The sequence below is a fragment of the Oculina patagonica genome, chromosome 14, assembly GCF_052425735.1.
Source record: "Oculina patagonica isolate OP01 chromosome 14, crgOcupat, whole genome shotgun sequence".
NCBI lineage: Eukaryota > Metazoa > Cnidaria > Anthozoa > Scleractinia > Oculinidae > Oculina > Oculina patagonica.
In genome coordinates this window covers 10,355,810-10,373,717 of record NC_135771.1, presented here as the reverse complement: position 1 = coordinate 10,373,717, position 17,908 = coordinate 10,355,810, and the positions used below count along the sequence as shown (strand labels likewise).

Below are 17,908 nucleotides of genomic sequence, written 5' to 3'. Positions count from 1 at the left end.
AGGCATCAGTAATGTATGAAAAGACTGAAAAAGGGGAATTATGGGTTTGCATGTTATTGATTAGGCGGGGCCTTTGCACGAGGAAAAAACGGTGTCCGGTCTCGCGGGGATGGGGCATATAATAACACATGTACAAAGTGTTATGATGTAACAAAAAGTAGCTTATCAAATCAACCGTTGTACAGTATTTGCAAAAAAGTGTCTTAAAAAGTGTTCAAAAATTTAATGTCCGAAATAAAACGTCCGAATTTTTAACGTCCGAAATTTTTTGCAAGTAATTGAAACCGGCCTTTTGATACAAGGGAATTTCAAACGGCTGACTTGAATGACTATATTTGAACAAAGTAAATTTCAAATCAAACCAAAGTCATGTGTCGTTGAAGCTCCGATCCGCTACCGAAACAAAGAACTCGCACGTAAATTTCCCGCCAGCTACGCAGGTTAAAATGTGTGAACCGTTCGTTCATCACATATTCAAGGCTGGTTACAAGATCTCTTCCACCCTTCACCAAATAAAAGTAAGGAAGGATCGTTTTGCGCTTACTACCAGTGTCAGTGTAACCCCAGAGCTGGGTGGGGGGCAAGGTTGAAAAACGTGCAAGTCTTTAGCGGTTGGGGGAGGGGTAATTTTTTGGTTTTCTTTTTTTTTTTTGTAGTGGGGGGGGGGGGGGTAACAATTCAAACGAAATTCGAGTCGTATCTTCAATCAAATCATTCCACTATTCAGTTAACTAGAACTTACAGTGTATACCATGCTCGCGAATCTTCAAATTGAAATCTAGTTATATCTTAATCCTTATTGATGCATGGTTGTGGAATTAAAGCTACAAACTGTATAGCTAGTAAATTACCAGTGAGAGCCATTACAAGAACTTTAATTTACATGGATTTATAGGTAGTTTCACTTTTTCACCAGTAGATATCACGGCTCTCTGGAAGAACACAATTATAATGAATATGATACCGTGATAATGATGACGACGAGGACGAATTGTTAAACAAAGCAACTCCCAAAAACAAGCGTGGCATGTGCTCCATGCAGTTGATGACCGTTATTTTGAAATGTATACTATTCTTTTTTGGTCAGGTTGCTTCTGAGTTCAAGTCCAAGATATCGCCTAGATTTTGGCTAAATTTCACACTAAAATTGGGACGGACTGCTCCAAACAGGCTAGAGTGCCTTTAAAATTACCTTACCGAAACTGGTGTTTCTAACTACAAAACCTCGGCTTATAATACCGCGAGAAAAAACCGAGAATTAACATTCTCGCGTGAGGCCCAATTATGTTTCAAGACCAGCTTGCAAGAGCGCCTGCCAACAAGAGTTGTTAACGGCCCATAATTTCAAGGGAGTTCAGACAGCCTTTGATTTAATCCAAAAGTTACACCTTTTACCGCCGTCTAAACGCGGTCTTCTTAATCTACGGCTAATATACAATGTAATAATTAACAATTTGTTCCGTGTCGAGCCAAATACCAGCCGATAGAAACCTCGAGCTCACAGACTATTGTTTTAGCATAATCCAGTGGCGATAGAGCTAATTTATTGACAGTTTTGCCATTGTTTTGTTTTGCACCTTTTGGTCTCATTGCCGGCCATAATGCCGCAGTAGATGCCCTGCCTCGTACCTCCTTCTTGGTTGTGCACGGTTCGCTTGGCGCTGTGGTCCGCAACCTAACTATCAACCCCCGCGCTCCCTGTTTTCCCGCCTAAACCATCCCGCCGATCGGCGCCTGGGGACGAGGCAGGTAGATGCCTTTGGCACCAATCAGATTGCAAGTTTTCTTATAGTCAGTCAATGGGTTATGCTAAAATTAGCTTCGTTCTTATAATCGACCAAAACCGTTTCTGCCCCTAAAGCAGCTGATCATATATGCATAGATCGTGATGCTAAAATACTCCTAAAAACATATCTATACAACCACGATTACATCCTTGAAGAAGTGGCACGTCCATTACAAGTATTCGTACTTAACATAACGGAAAACGTATTTCTTATTTTTGTACAAACAGGGTTCGCACTCTTTTGAGCATTTGAAATGTCATGACTTTCCATGACCGTTTCCGTGGCTTTTCAAAGTTTTCCACGACCTAAATTTGACCATTTTTCTTGGAAATTTTCAAAAATGTTCTTGTTTTCGGGTACGTTTTTACCCTTTTCCTCGCAAAAAAATAACCTGCCTAATTTTTTTGTACAATCAAAACCATTTTCCATGATTTTACATGACTTTCCAGGCCTGGAAAATGAAATTCTAAAATTCCATGACATTTCAGGTTTTCCATGACCCGTACGAACCCTGTTACAAGTATACGTACACTACTTAACATACGTTAACGGAAAACGTATTTCTTATTTTTGTACAAAAGGCGATGCAAAATTTAACAGTACTGGGCGAGACATTCTTCATGGAAGAAGTTTATCGTTCCTTTTCTGTCAATGTAAAGCTGTGGACAGCTTGGAAAGTGTCTTTATCCTTTGATCTGCACAAACATGAGTTCAGCATCGGTCTTCTTGAGGTTTTTGATATTATAGGAGTTGCCTATGAAATGAAAAGTAAATAACCAAATAAGTGCAAACGACCAAACATGTTTCTACAATAGTGAAATAGATACTAGTTATGCAACGCTTTCGAGTGGTATACTATGGAATATCCCATGAGTCACTTGTATTTTCTCGGTATACACACGAGCCTTTAGGCGAGTGTGTATACGAAGAAAATACAAGTGACAAGTGGGATATTCCATAGTATACCACGAGAAAGTGTTGTGTAACTATTTTATACCATGCCATAGAAAATACGCTCACTAAATTTCATCGAGAATAAGATCGCAGCGCACGATGGGAAGGTTGGGTTGAATACCGTCGAATATACAACGGCTTTCCTGTATTCTGATTGGCTGTATTTTCTATGGCATGGTATAAATTCTAGTATGACAGACCCTATTACCTTCATTTTTCGTGCAAATTTACGTCAATACACGATAAGTGACGTGGGGGATATTTCAGTGTGTTTTCTCATTATCGTACCGAAAGCCGCTTGTCCCTCTTAGCCGGCTGAGCCGGGGGCACGAGGAACAAGTACCTCTGGGGACACATGAATTGATTCGCTAGATTTTTAAGAAAGGAAATTTAAATTTAGCAAATCAAATCAACCGTTTTAAAATCCGTTTGTTGTAAAGGATTTTTCTACGGTTGATTTGATTGGCTAGATTTAAATTCTCTTTCTTAAAAATCTGGCCAATCAAATCATGTGTCCCCAGAGCCACTTGTTCGTCGTGCCCCAGGCTCAGCCGGCTAAAAGGGACAAGCGGTTCTGGGGACGAGAATGTGCGTTTTCCTTCCAAGGAAAAAAGTTGCGAGATATGTTTTTCAGGATATATTACACAAGGCTGGTTTCTCGTGTAACTTGTTTTGCCCCAAAGCAGATTACGAGAAGAGTGGCCAGAAAAAATGTCTTGTGGAAATAAAAAAATACTATTTACCTTGAGGAACAAAGAATGTCGAGCCAGTGTGGAGCACGGCTGAGGACTGGTGAACAGTGACCATAACTCTTCCCTTTATAACGTAAAATACCTGCCAAAAGAAAATTAACAAACATCAGTCAGAATTTACCCTTAGTAAAACAAAATCAAAGTGGCTATAAGCCACTAAACTCGGAAAAGAATAAAAAACAACAAACTGACAAATAAAGATTTGCCAAAACAAATGATGTTAAACTTTCCACACTTCAGATCACTTTACTTAGTTTGATTGTCATCTTGCTTCTAATCGAAGACTGGCCGAAAGACCGAGAGATTGAGTTCTCATCCGTTGCAAATTGTTTCCTTAACTTTTATTTTTCCTTTTTGTTTTTTCGAGGTTAGGCAAAATAATAATATCATTAGAAAATTTAAGTTTTGGTCTTTTTCATCATTAATACAATATTTCGGCTGGTAATCAGAGAACATGTGTAATTCTCTAGAGGCCTAAAACACTTGCAAGCAATAAGTGCCTATGTTAACAGGAATCGAGTGAAATTCACATCGCTCACTACAACTCTTTTCCGAGTTAAAAACTACATCAGTTAAGTTCAGTCACTCAAAATAACAAGATTTTCCCGCTCGAGAACGTATTTGAAATTTTACGCTGATGCGGTGTAAGTGTGAATTTGAACTGGGGGATATTAACTAACCATTGTGTCATTTCGAACAAACTGTCGTCCCTTCTCGGCCCCAGGCCTCAAGACCACATGTCCACCTCCAAAGAGAGGCTGTGAAATAAACTTGTGAACGATGAGCGGGTCGTCATCTTGCGCGGGTTTTCCTGACGGATTGGTAAAGTTCAACATGCCTGGGAGATGGAAAATATCTGAAAGAAGAAATTCAGGTTAGTCGCGTTTGCTGAGCTACGACTGGTTCGTAAAATCGTGCAACGTCTTTACCCAGTCAAAAGGAAACACGCTTTTTCTTTGACCAATGAAAAGCGGATTTGGCTTCGCGCGTTTTCCCGCGCTTAGTGCCATTTACATTTTTTCCCGCGCTTGGAATCGGTTGCATGTTTTCCCGCGCTTGTCACGGGTTGCGTCACGGGTTGCATATTTCTACATCGAGTTCTGATTGGTTCATTGTTGTATTATGTACGTTTGTTGTGATTGGCGGGATAAATGATTTTGGTTTCGGTTTTACGACAGTCATGAGCCAATCCCTCAAGTAGCGCACAGTAATTGTTTTTCTCAGCGTTTCTTAACGAGCTACAGCTGGATTATTCAAAGTTTTAACGAAGCAAGCAGACGTTTTTCTTCGTGCGAACATTTTTTCCCGCTCAAATGACTTCGGAGATTCGACATGAAAAATTCCATACTTATAGGTAACTTTTCCGAGATTCATGCAGTATACTCGCTTCTGAATTTTCACGCCCAAGCATTAAGCGACTAGGAGTATTGCTACTCCCCCTGGATGGGATACCAGGGTTACCCCCCCCCCCCCAGCAGTAAATTCGTCGGTACCCATTTATACACCTGGGCGAAGAGAGGCACTGTGAGAGTAAAGTGTCTTGCCCAAAAACACAACGCAGCGCCCCGGCCAGGCTCGAACACGCACCGTTCGACTCGGAGTCGAGGTTCAATAAATCGGGTATCCACTATAAGGGACGGACCATTATTTTCTTGGAGGGGGGGGGGGGGATGAAAAATTTTCCTCTGCAAACATTTTTTTTAGTTTATGCACCTCTGCAAACATTTTTTTTTCCGAAATTCTTACTATTTTTTGTTATACATATCGTGTTTGCAAACAATTTATTTTGTCCTTCCAGGCCCTGCAAACAATTTTTTTCAATATTTTACATCCCCCCCCTCCAAAAAAATAATGGTCCGTCCCTAAAAACCAAACTGAGGCATAGAGCAGGTTTCAATTGAGTGTCGTAAAACCATAACCAAAGTAATAACTCTAGCCAATCACAAAGGACACAGACAAACCAGTGAACCAATCAAAACTTGAGGCAAGTACATGTAACCGGCACGAAGCGCGGGAAAACGTGCGCGAGCGAGTCACGATTGGTTTTGGTTTTAGTTTTGATTGGCTGAGAAAGTGGCGCGAGATTTTTAAGCCAATCACTAAGCGTAAGCGTAGCAATGCAAAACCAAAGCAAACGCAATTAACTTTCGACACTCAAGTGAAAACTGCTCTAGGAGTAATTTGACCAGTGTGTTGCTGATTGCATAAGCCCTGTGAATTTGTTGACACATCAGGAGAATATTCCCGAGTTGATGATTTTTTAAATTCCCATTACCTGTCTGCTTGACAATGTATTAATATGGTGAGGAGAATTCATATTTTGATCCATGTTGACTCACCCATTTCAACCTGCTCGTTGTTTTCTGGATTCAGCACCGTGCCTGATGGGTTGATAATTTCTTGGAACCCCTCTAAATCCTGCTGCAGAAAAAAAACACAACACGCATGTCAGCTGCATCATTCCTTTTAAATATACAAATATCGGTAAGGTGGAAAATAAAACTAATCTCTGGAATGTTACCAGGATCCAACAACAACAAAATTCCATCAAAATTTTCACCGATAAACTTTTGCTAGAAAAGGAAAAAAGTAGTGTAAGAAAAGCGCCAACGTTTTTAGCTACCGTATTCCTATATCCTTGAAATTATAATTGTATTCATTGTTTGGCTGATCTTATCTTTTATAAATAGGTTACTTTCTGTTTAACCAAAAGCAACGAAGCTGAGACTTATTAAAGCGACTTACATGTTCAAATTCTTCCTCTGTAGAATCAACAGCATTTCCTGCAAAGAGAAAAACAATTGTCAGTGTTACAAGAGTAAGACTCTTGAAACAATAATTATAGTCATTTTACTACGTAGGTAATAGGGGTCTTCCGATCGGAGTACGATGGGAGATTGAGAACGAGTACGCCTTTTCAAACCTAATGCTTATGCTTTCGATTAGAGCGGTTTTCACTTGAGTGTCGAAAGTAAATTGCGTTTGCTTTGGTTTTGCATTACTACGCTTAGTGATTGGTTTAAAAATTTCGCGCCACTTTCTCAGCCAATCAGGAGTAAAACCAAAACCAATCGTGACTTGCTTGCGCACGTTTTCCCGCGCTTCGTGCCAGCTACATGTATTTGCTTCGAGTTTTGATTGGTTTACTGTATTTTGTCTGTGTCCTTTGTGATTGGCCAGAGTAATTACTTTGGTTTTGGTTTTACGACACTCAATCGAAAACTGCTCTATCACATTTTAAACCAATCTCTCAATTCAACTGGTCAGCAACAGGAAAAGACGTACTCGTGCTCGATCTCATATTCGTATTGTCATCAAAGGGTGCGTTCCTTTGGGATGATCCGGATCAGAAACTCGGATCATGATGCATGATCCGAATGATGTTGGATCATCGCAAAGGAACGCATCCCAAAAGAGATTCAACGGCTACATTTCAAGATAGAAAGAAGGGGAAATTTAAGGTGAGGAAGGAAGGAAAAGAGGACGAACGGGAAAAGGGGAATAATCAAACAGTTCAAGTTACCGTTTCTTTCTTTTGAAACAACAGGCTTCTTGGTCTGTTTAGGTTTTCTTTTGTGTTTGGGTGTCGGAGTCGGATTTTTGATAATCCCTTTTATACACCATCCACCTAACAAGAGAGAACAAAGCAATGCACGTTACACCACTCACTAACTAACTTTGGACTTGCTAATTTCGGTACGACCTATTTTGCACTCTGTTTGTTGCCGTTGTTATTGTTCTTTAGTTCCAGGCCCTGACCCGTTGACCGTAATTTTCGGTTCCATGAATAGTAACCTGAAATTTTAATCTGTTTTACCCGGTAAACTACCTCAATCTCGCTTAGTTTTAACCATCTTTGATTCTGTTTTGTTTTCTAAATTTAATAGATGATAAAAAAGTTATTGCCGATTTCAGTGGCATGCGAACTCTGAAACTCAAACTCAAACTAACGATTGCGTTTTTCGCTGCCGTCAATTATAATTATGGCGACAGCCAACGAACCACCCCCTGATAAACGAAAACAAATAAAATGGATCGAAATCTACCAATCACAACTGACAGACGTGACCTTTTGACCCAGTTGAAAGTGAACTTCTGTTTCCCGAAAGGCTCGCTAAGATGTAATATTAAGTATAATACACGACCCCACAAGCATTGTGCTTTAAACCCTATCGTGTGTAAATAAAGGTTATGATGATGATGATGATGATGAGATGATTGATGGCAGCCAAAAGCGTAAACCGTTGGTTGAGGATCAAATTTCAGAGTTCGTATATCACTGAAAACCGCAATAATTTTATACATTGCAGCAAAGGTATACAACAGTGGGTTAACTCCCCTTATCTTAAAACAAGTGATTCTTGTTAGACAAGCAACAGTATTTGATGTACTATACCAGATTTCCGCCGTTCATAATCAATCCGTTCATTTTTCCAGTATTGCAGTGGTGGTACAATAGTCCTTTTGCTTCTTCTTGTATTCTGTTCATCAGATGTATCTAGTAAAACAATAGACAGTCAAATTATCACGTGAAGCAAGTTCGCTAACTGCATCATGCAAAGAACATCCAGTCCGATAGCTCGGGCTGTTGGCGTCTGTCCCGTTTTAAAAATAACTGCTTAAAGGGACTATGTCACGGATTTAACCAGATTTTTGAACCGCCAAAATTTATATTTGTGTCGCAGGAAATAATAATCTATTTTTATTTAAAATTGTCATATTAGAGCACTGAAACTGTTTACGAGCATCTTTGGCTGCGGATGGAAAGGGATTGCAACTTGAAAAAGTATGGCTAACGTTTTCAAGTTGTTCCCGCGCGTCTTTATAGCTGTAGCTTGTTTCCTTTCTGTAAATTAAGGGTATATCCTCCTTAAGATGTTCAAAGGTAATATTTTTTGGGGGTTAAGTTGCCTACCACTAATTTCCGAACAGTTTAGACTAAAAAAATCTACAAAATTCCCGTTTGCTCAGCAGTGTAAGAAAATTTGATGTTGATTCAACTCACCTTCTAGCTGTCCAGCATCATTAGTGATGGTGATCTCCTCTTCAGGATCAATAACAGACTCCCCAGCACTGGAGCCACCAGCAGACCCCACAGACGACCTAACAGTTCGGGCACTCCCTGGGGTGAATGTGTCATCTGTGGACCGGTAGCTGCTGTCTTTAGACACGAACGACAGGCCAGCAGGTGTGCGATTAGCAGGCACAGACAGTGACCCTTGGACGAACGGAGTGGAAGCAAAACTGACTGTGGATAGACGTTTTCTGTTGGGTTGTTTGGCTGGTAAAACACTTTCATCGTCCGCATCGCTACCACCCGAGTGTGATTTGTCTGAAGTCATTACACGCTTTCTGGACACTGGAAAAAGTAACAAAAAAATATTTGCAACAGTTACTACAAGACACAGTCGTTTTAATTATCATAAGCTTGCCAAAGAAATTTTTTTTTTGTTAATAGAGCGCTTTCCAATTGAGTGTCGAAAGATATCCTAAATTGCATTGGTTTGCTTTACTTTTGTTTTGTGATTGGTTTAAAAAACACGCACCACTTTTTCAACCAATCAGAAGTGAAACCAAAACCAATCGTGCCTAGCCTGAATTTCAGACATCCCTCTGTGCTCGCCTGTTTGCCAGTTTGGACGTCTGAACACATTTGAGCTTAATGCCGTCCGGTGACGTCACTACCCGAAAACCGGGTAGTGATTTTGATTGGTTGATTTAAAAATTATTTGCATAATTATGTGAAATTATGACTGAATTTTACCGCGCGAGGATTGTAATTTGAAAACGTGTGGAAAGAGTTCGAAAGAGTTCACCTTCCCAGAAATGAATTTATTAGTCATTTACCTTGAGTTTATTACTTTATTAGTTTACCTACGGATGAAGAATAGTAATGGAAATCGGTAGGTTTTAAGTTGGCGGCATTCGTCGCTTCGACATGCAGTGTTTTGCCAAATTTATATATGTATTCTTGTTTTGTCAACAAAGCCGCTTGACGCTTATGTCCTGCAGCCTCGATGAGCCAGTGATTTCTGAACTCAGTGCCCACAGTCAAGTAGGATATTTTTGTATTGAATTCCGTTTCTTGATGCCTCTGTAACCGTCTAAATTTATTCATTTTAGTACTCATGAGTGTGTTGTATTTGTCCGCTGTGTAACAGTATTATATTTTGATCGCTAGATAAGCAAATTAGTTCAGATTAAATCGGTTCCGTAAAAGAATATAGCCTGCAGTCGATTAAAATCTCATTGATTTGTCTCAAGTTTTCAATGGTTTACTATTAAAACAATTTTATACCCTGTAATCCTTTATTGAAGCGATTTTTCTTTCACAATTTCATGGCCTCGACAGAAACTTTTCCGCATGAATTAAAACCAAAGTGTAGTGACGTCACCGGACGGCATTAAGCTCAAATGTGTTCAGACGTCCCTTCTGGCAAGCAGGCGAGCACAGAGGGATGTCTGAAATTCAGGCTAAATCGTGCCTCGCTCATTCACGTTTTTTCGCGCCTCACGTTGACTACATGTATTTGCTTCGAGTTTTGATTGGTTCACTAAATAGACCAAAATCGTATTCTTGATATTGGACTGGAACTAGCTTGCAATGGAGGCTTATGTGGAAGAATATCATCAAAAATAGATGTACCATTTGAAAAGATTCCCCGCATTAGCCTCCATTGCAAGCTAGTTCCAGTCTAATGCCGAAAATAAGAATATGGACTATTGTCTAAGGGGGGCACAAACAAAGATCAACCTTAAGCGTCAATACCTGTAGCAGCTCGTCCTACGCTTCCTCCTGATTTAAGAATTGACTTTAACGCTGTGACTGGCTCAGCAGGAGCCACCTTGCCCGTTGAATGTGGGGCTTCTTCAAAGGAACTGTCTCCCACTCCAGTAGCCTCTTGCAGTGAATCATTTACACTGACCTCGTCAACAACAGAATCAGCATCATCAATCACGCCATCATTGTTATCGGCAGTTTCTACTGCAACGCCTGACAAACCATGGGTACCTTTGGAATGCTCTGTTTCGCTGCCTTGCGCAGCAGATTTTGTCGCTCCTTTAGACCTCCTTCCAGTTTGTTTAGCTCTACCAGTTTTCCTTGCGTTTGTGGTAGCTCCTTTCTTCGACGATTTCTCTGCAATGTTTGTTTCGTTTCCTTCGTCATGTAATCTGCGCTTTTTTGTGTCGACACTCAACTCTGATTCAGTCAAAGAATCACGGCTGCTTGTCGCAGTTGAGTTTTTCGAGCTGTTGGGTTTACTTAGTCGTCGTTTGAAGGCGTAAGGTGGTAATACTCGTGAGCGCTTTTTCCCTTTTCGCCTTAAACCATTACCGACCTTTCTTGAAGACTCGGAGCCAGAAGACGCACTGCTTGTTACATTGGAAATGTTATTGACTGAAGCATCATTGGCTGTTTTTTCGTGTTCATTTGACGAAATCTGCTCTTCAGTGTCATTTTGAGTATTAGTCAACTCATCGACAGTATCAAGATCATTACTTTTCTCTTTTTGTTTTCCTTCTTTCACTTGCGATTTTCTTCCTCTTCCTCTTTTCCCTCCCCTGACCTGAGCCTCAGCTTCCACCTCTTCTGACAAATCCTGCCCTTCTTCCTCCTCCACAGTCTTTTCTGTCATAGCACTTTGAGATTTCCTATTTCCTCTCTTACTTTTAATCTGAGTCAAGTCCACTTCATTTCCAACTTCATCGCGTCCCTTAATATCTTTCTTTGCTTTCTCCTTTCTTTGCGCCCTCGACACCTTGTCATCTTTGCCAAAGTCCTCTTTTTCCTTTTCTGTCTCCACGTCTTCGATTTCTAAATCATCAGTAACCACCTCCACATCTTTTCGTCCTCCATCAATATCTCCTTCCTTGCCATCTCCTTTGTCGAGTTTGGCATCTTCAGCTTTCTTCCTCTGTGCTCTGGTCTTTCTTCCACTCAGTTCAGACGGATTGTTGTCATCTGGTTGTTCACTCCCCCTCGCAACACTCTTGCTTTGTTCTGCGTTCTTGCCACTCTCAGCTCCTTTCTTTGCTCTTGTCCTGCGACCAGATGGCTTCTTATTATCACTGTCCTCGTTATTTTGTTCAACTCCTTCGTCTTCCACATTTTCAGTGTCTTTTTTCTGCTTTTTTCCTCTAGGGGCCTTCGTCAGCTGTTGTGTGGTGACTGGTGCACTCTTCCTACCTCTTCTTCTTCCCTTCTCGTGTGCAATATCAACGGTATCACCCTCGTGTGCGATATCATCAGTATTAACTTTGTGTGCAATATCTTCGGTAGTACCCTCGTCATCATCATCTTCTTCATCATCATCATCTGACGCCACAACCTTTGATTTGTCCTCCTTCCTTTCTACCCGACTTGTCGACTTTTGCTGTCGTTGTTGTTTACCTGGTAAGCTCTTTGCCCTTCTTTTCACCTTTGTTTCATCACCTTTTTGCTCAACCTCGACAACTTCTGACACAACAGGCTTCGCTTTCTCAGCCTTCTGTCTTCTTCCACTGGTGGACTTGACTTGGTCTTGCTTGGTGTTCGACACATCTCTTTCTTCATCCTCCTCCTCGTCAGCATGTGCCTCTTCCTCCTCCACAGTCTCTGGCTCTTCCACAACGTCTGACTCATTAGGCTTCACTTTCTCAGCTTTCTGTCTTCTTCCCCTGGTGGTCTTGATTTGCTCTTGCTTGGTGTTTGACACATCTCGTTCTTCTTCATCCTCCTCGTCAGCGTGTGCCTCTTCCTGCTCCAAAGCCTCTGTCTCTCCCACAACTTCTGACTCATCAGGTTTCACTTTCTCAGCTTTTCGCTTTCTTCCCCTGGTGGACTTGACTTGCTCTCGCTTGGTGTTTGACAAATCTGTTTCTTCATCATCCTTTTTCTCGTCATCTTGTGCCTCTTCCTGCTCCACAAACCCCGCCTTTTCCACCACCTTTTTCTTTCTTCCCCTGGTAGACTTGATCTGGTCTTGCTTGGTGTTTGACAAATCTGTTTCTTCGTCATCCTCTTTCTCGTCAGCTTGTGCCTCTTCCTGCTCTACAGTCCCCGCCTCTTCCACGTTCTTTTTCTTTCTTCCTCTTGTCACCCTCTGCTGCAGTGGCTTACTGCTGGGTAAACCCTTTTTCCGTACGGGTATCTTCGATTTCTTAGCCCTGGGGTCAGGTTCTGTTTGACTGTCCGAACTGGAGCCGAACTCTGGCGACATTGTCTTATGCTTGGTCCCTTCAAGAACAAAACTCTCACTCATAATAAAACTGTCAGCCTGGCTGGACAGCGGAGATTTTTCCACAGCTGAACTACTCTTGACATTTCGCATTGTATTATTTCCAATAGTCAAAAAGGTTTCTTCTTCCTCGATTTCCTCAACATCAATAACCTCATCATCATCATCTTCCTCAATGTGGTTTTTCGTGTTTCTTGTATGTGTTCGCTGCTGTTTTTTAGCCTTCTCTGTAGTCTTGACAACAGGAGAGCGGTTACGAGTTTCCTGAGTAATTAGCTGAGAGTCATTGGTCACGTCAACAACGTCAATTTCAGTGTCACTTTCCACTGGCTCCTCGCTGATAGGCTCTGTGGTTTTGTCTCTTGGGGAATCTCTATTGATATGAAAAGGACACATTTTTATTAATAAGATGAAGCACTTGTATAAATTATTTAGATAATGCTTAACTCAACCTGAGGTGTGAACATCCCTGCCTTTCAGGCAAGCCATCGCCTGCGTGCTGACTAAAATCGTATTGAAAAGAAAATTAACACAAGCATGCAACTGTCCCAGGCAAGCAAAATTTTAGCTACTGCTCAACTGAAATCCATTTTGTTTGTTTGTTAGCCCTGCTAGCCATGCAGTATTCAAAATCTTCAAACACGAAATCAAAACTTCTGGAGAGTACGTTCACTAAAGAGATGATGAAAACTGACCAAGGATGGTTAAGACTATGGAAGAATAAGACAAATTATAAGAAGTGTCACTCAGAGAGAGTTTATCACAAGTAACAACCAACCTGGACTGTACTTGACTATCTTCTGATTCACTTGGAGATTTGCCATTTGTAAATGACAGCCTATGGACAAAGACACTTGATTCAGATTATGCATTTAATTGAATTCTTCTTTATGTACCTAAGCCCAATGAACTTGAAAAAGAAGTTAAAATTACCGACAGACAACATTCACTGCATGACAGTTTCACACTTTCATTCTTCAGTAGTGCCACATCCTGGTAATCATTTGGTTTCAATTGCTTTTTATCAAAATCACAACTATACTAATTACTTGAACACGCAACACCTAGTTACCATGTCTGTGTAAACAGATCTGTCCCGTTGCCTTCTGGTTTCATCATTAGCAAACGAAGCAGTTCAGATTCCACTCTTACTACAGATAGATCTGTGTCATGTCTTTGACTGATAATTGCTTGTTTAAAGGAGTTTTCATGCACACGTGATATCCAATCCAAGACAAGCCTCATGTATTTCTAGCCCCCAAACACCCTCAGCATTACATGTACATTTGTGTACCTTGCCAGTTTGAATTTTTGTCAGATTGAGTCTCAGATCTCTTTTGTGTGATAATCAAAGACCAAGAAAAGTTAATTCTTAAACAATTATTAGACTATTAGTCAACTTTTTCATACACAGACATTGTTAACAATTCACTGATCAAAGAAAACTTGAGCTGTAGAAAACATGATGTAAGACAGTCTAGTTCACCTACCTTTTTTTAATTGGTCCCTTTAACTGTGGAGTTGGTTCTCGGGATGCAGGGTTTTTAATGGCAGTTCCAGTATCATTAGGAGACTCATCACGTCCTTCAGGAGTATCTGGTGATTCAACTTCATCTGGAGATAACTCCTTTGGTTTGGTGACACCTTTATATTGTAACATGAAAGGTGAAGCAAGAATTAACTTAGATGCTTTCACAGAAAAACAACCACAATAGCTCTAATACATTTGTTTATTCATTTCTTATTTTTACATCACCCAGTAATGGGAAAAGTGGCCTTTGAAATGACAAATTTTTCCCGACCAATAATAATTATTGTGCCTGATTTTCAATTAACACCTTAAATTCACGGTCATGTTTCTCACAAACTCAAAGATGACTGTAGTCATCTCTTCTGGGCTTGAAATACATGTAATTCTTTACAATGGCCAAAAAATGCAGTCCCCCCCCCCCCCAAACATTTATTTTGAAGACAGACAAATAGACCTTTTTTTGAATTGTCTTGTGTCACAGTGCCAAAACAAGTCTTTGTGGGAAATCACTGATATGAAAATGTGCTTTACCTGGATGTTCATGTGGTGTTTTACATTTATCTTTCATTTTTCAAACCAGTTTGGTTTTGGTTTTTCATTGTCTCAAATTCACTATGATAATCTAAAACAAAGGGAAATGAAAATCAAACTGGTTTGAAAAAATTGAACCAAAGATAAATTTAAACCACAACATTCATTTTCATGAAAATCAAACTTGTTTTCATTTGAAAAGTTTTACACAAGGACTTGTTTTGAAATGGAGGCAAGAGGCACCTCAGAAATAGCCTATTACCTAATACCATAGGTCCGCAATGTGTGCAAAACAGCCAAAATAGCTCTTTGCCATATCATGACCTCTATAATATGCAATTGCATGGCTGTGTCGTTGAACAAAATGCATCTGATGTGTCTGATGTCAGACTGGTATTTCCAGCCCCGATGTTTATTGTCACCAATGAAGGACAAAACTTTTAAATCATTGCAATCTGTTGTATAAGAAAGAACAAAGTACAAAGCACATGAAGAACAACCTGAATCTGGGCATTCATCATCATCAACATTCTCAAGCTCTTGAGAGTCCTTCCTAGGACTAACAGTCACTGTTTTCCTAGAAAAATAATAAAAATAAATATGTTAAACATTGGAAGACAATCCTTTATAAAAACAAAGCTGTGCTCTTAGAATAATTGCAGGGTGCCTGAAGGCTCTTCTGTAGGAAATCTTTGGCTCTTAAAAATTTTTATGATAGCAAAGTAATACAAGTTGCCCAAAGGTAAAAGTAAGTTACCTGTAGCACACAGGCTCAGCTAGAGCACAGCTCTGCTTAATAATAAGCAATTAAACAGGGTGTTAGCTTTATTGCAACAAATACTAAGGAATTGTAGTTCAGACTTCTCAATCACAAATAAAAACACCACTCAGGTCTAAAAAACTTAAATTTCGGATTGATCTTGGGACAAAAAAAGTTTTGCTTGCACAGGGCAGTCGCATGCTTGTCTTGCCTGCTTGTCTTGCTTGACTTGCCTGGGCCATTACTGATTGGGTAAGTGAGCATGAAAAGGTACTTCCTGGACAGGAAAATCTACAGTACTTGTACCAGACGATCAGACAGGAATTTTTTTCAAGCCCTGGGACTGTGTCTCTAGTAATGCTAGTTCAAAAATGAATCAGTACTAGGCAAAAAAACACAAGTCAAAGCCATGTAATAATATACTACATATATATGGAAACTCAAGAGGAAATAATTAAGAAAACCTGACCTGTAAGGCTTTGACCCAATCAGAACATGCTTTATTAATACAATAGAAAATTACTACAAACTGGTCTATAGAATATAGTGAAATCCATGTGTAAATTTCTGCCCCACATATACCTTCCAACAAGAGGATCCTCATCTGTGCTTTGTGTATTTGGGACAACATTCTCTTCCTCTGGATCTAAATAAGTAGTGGAAAAAATATACAGTTTCACTTTGGTTGCAACCTGACTTCTACATGTGAGAGTTCATGTAATTATTCAAGGTATGCAGGGTTTTTAGGTATACGGTATACAGGGGGATTTTAAATTGGATATACATGTACAGTATTTTTACACTAAAATGGGCCTTTATGGGTATAAAGTATACTGTGTTTTTCCAAATTTTGGTATTTTGCATCATTGTGAGAGGAAATTTTGGGTATGCTGGGTACATGTTTTCAGGTATATATTTGCTTTACCACTTACATTTGTACCCCCCCCCCCCCCCCCTGGTCGACCCTGATTATTTAGCAGCTTAGAGTAATTCCGATTCAGTGTTGTCAATGGATCCACAAACAAAGTTATCGCTCTAGCCAATCACAAAGCACAAAGACAAAACATGAAGCAAATACATGTAACCTGCGCCAAAGGGCAAAAAAATGCATGTGAGCAAATCACGATTGGGTTTGGTTTTACTTCTGATGGATGGAGAAATTGGCAAGAGTTTTTTTAATCCGATCACTAAGTGTAGTAATGCAAAACCAAACACTCGAGTGTGAATTACGTTTGATACTCTTACTAGTGAAAATTGCTCAAAAATCCAAAACATTTTCAAGTATGCACACACCTATGATAAATCACATATTAATTTATTATTTCACTTTGTATGTATAGTGTAGTTATAATTTACAAGTAACTTCACCTGAATCAGGAAAGTAGTCATCAATGTTATCAAAGCCATGTGAATCTTTCCTGGCTTTAATATTTAAAGGAACTCCAGTGCGTCTGTAAAAATGTAATTAAAAAAAAACCACATTATATGTTTTGGCTTAAGATGCAAAATGGCTGGGCACATGACATTTTTTATGATGTTGTGTATTCAATCAGAAAAATAACATGCAATGTTGTGACATATACAATGTAGCTCCTGTAATTAGAGAGTTCACTCACATCGTCAGAGCTTTTTCGGAAGATTCTACGTAAATTAGTCTTAATTTTACCTTCCTATGCGTGGATCTTGAAATGGATCATTTGGAAGATGCATAAAAGTATTTCTTCGAGCAGCCTGCAAAATAAATACAATGCCGTAGTAAGTCATTACTCACAATACATGGTATTTCTTGATCAATGATGAAATTAACTATAGGAATTGCTAAATGAAAAGTAATTTTTTTCCACCACAATGCCAGCTGATCAAGTGATTATCTTGCCACTGCATTGACTCGAGAACACACTTTCGTTTTGGCCATTATAAGCTCTAGCTGAAATATAATTCGTACCACATCTAAACTTTAAACTTTACACGATCACAATTCCATTAGCTACATCTGCAGGCTAAATTTGTGCTTCAAATGCAAGCCAAATAGGTTGAAGTAGAGATCAAAAATAAGTACCAAGTTTTAACAAGTTAAATTTGGCACTTTATCGACGAAAGAAGAAAGCTTACCTTCGCTGCGGCCATTTTGGCTTGACCTAATTCCCAGTCTTCTCGACTTTACATCTGCTCCAAACACTCGCAAAACACGATTTTAGTTGCAGTTCACACGTAGCTGAACAATCAGTAGCCAATGAATAGATCTTTACACGATTTAATCACAGTGAAAGCCAGAATTTAAGCAAAATGTTTTGATTTTTGTATTTTTCGACTTTCCCGCCTGCGTCGGTTTGAAAAACTCCCATGATACTTTGCTAGTTTAGTTGACCGACCGC

The 17,908-nt window shown here is 39.8% G+C and overlaps 1 protein-coding gene across 2 annotated transcripts; it reads right to left on the bottom strand.

Annotated features, from left to right (window-relative positions):
• Nucleotides 1-701: 701 nt before the first annotated feature.
• Nucleotides 702-17,863, bottom strand: LOC144637673 (uncharacterized). 2 transcript variants are annotated; one of them, XM_078496730.1, is made up of 16 exons: nucleotides 17,646-17,863; nucleotides 17,200-17,264; nucleotides 16,902-16,984; nucleotides 16,116-16,179; nucleotides 15,274-15,350; nucleotides 14,202-14,355; nucleotides 13,490-13,549; nucleotides 10,263-13,084; nucleotides 8,499-8,852; nucleotides 7,890-7,991; nucleotides 7,017-7,121; nucleotides 6,239-6,276; nucleotides 5,833-5,914; nucleotides 4,174-4,349; nucleotides 3,485-3,575; nucleotides 702-2,541 (listed from the first exon to the last, which is right to left on the bottom strand). In XM_078496730.1, the coding sequence occupies exons 1-16, from the start codon at nucleotides 17,658-17,660 to the stop codon at nucleotides 2,471-2,473; spliced, it is 4,359 nt and encodes a 1,452-aa protein (XP_078352856.1). In that variant the 5' UTR covers nucleotides 17,661-17,863; the 3' UTR covers nucleotides 702-2,470. The 2 variants fall into 2 exon arrangements, with proteins under 2 accessions (XP_078352856.1, XP_078352857.1); XM_078496731.1 differs by having other exon boundaries at nucleotides 5,833-5,911.
• Nucleotides 17,864-17,908: the final 45 nt, after the last annotated feature.

Bases quoted from the DNA above. Each gene is read 5' to 3' on its own strand.
- LOC144637673 (XM_078496730.1), bottom strand. The intron at 15,351-16,115 runs GTATATGTGGGG...TTATTTTTCTAG, and splicing joins GAGGATCCTCTTGTTGGAAG to GAAAACAGTGACTGTTAGTC. The intron at 3,576-4,173 runs GTTAGTTAATAT...TTCTTTTGGCAG, and splicing joins TTGTTCGAAATGACACAATG to GTATTTTACGTTATAAAGGG.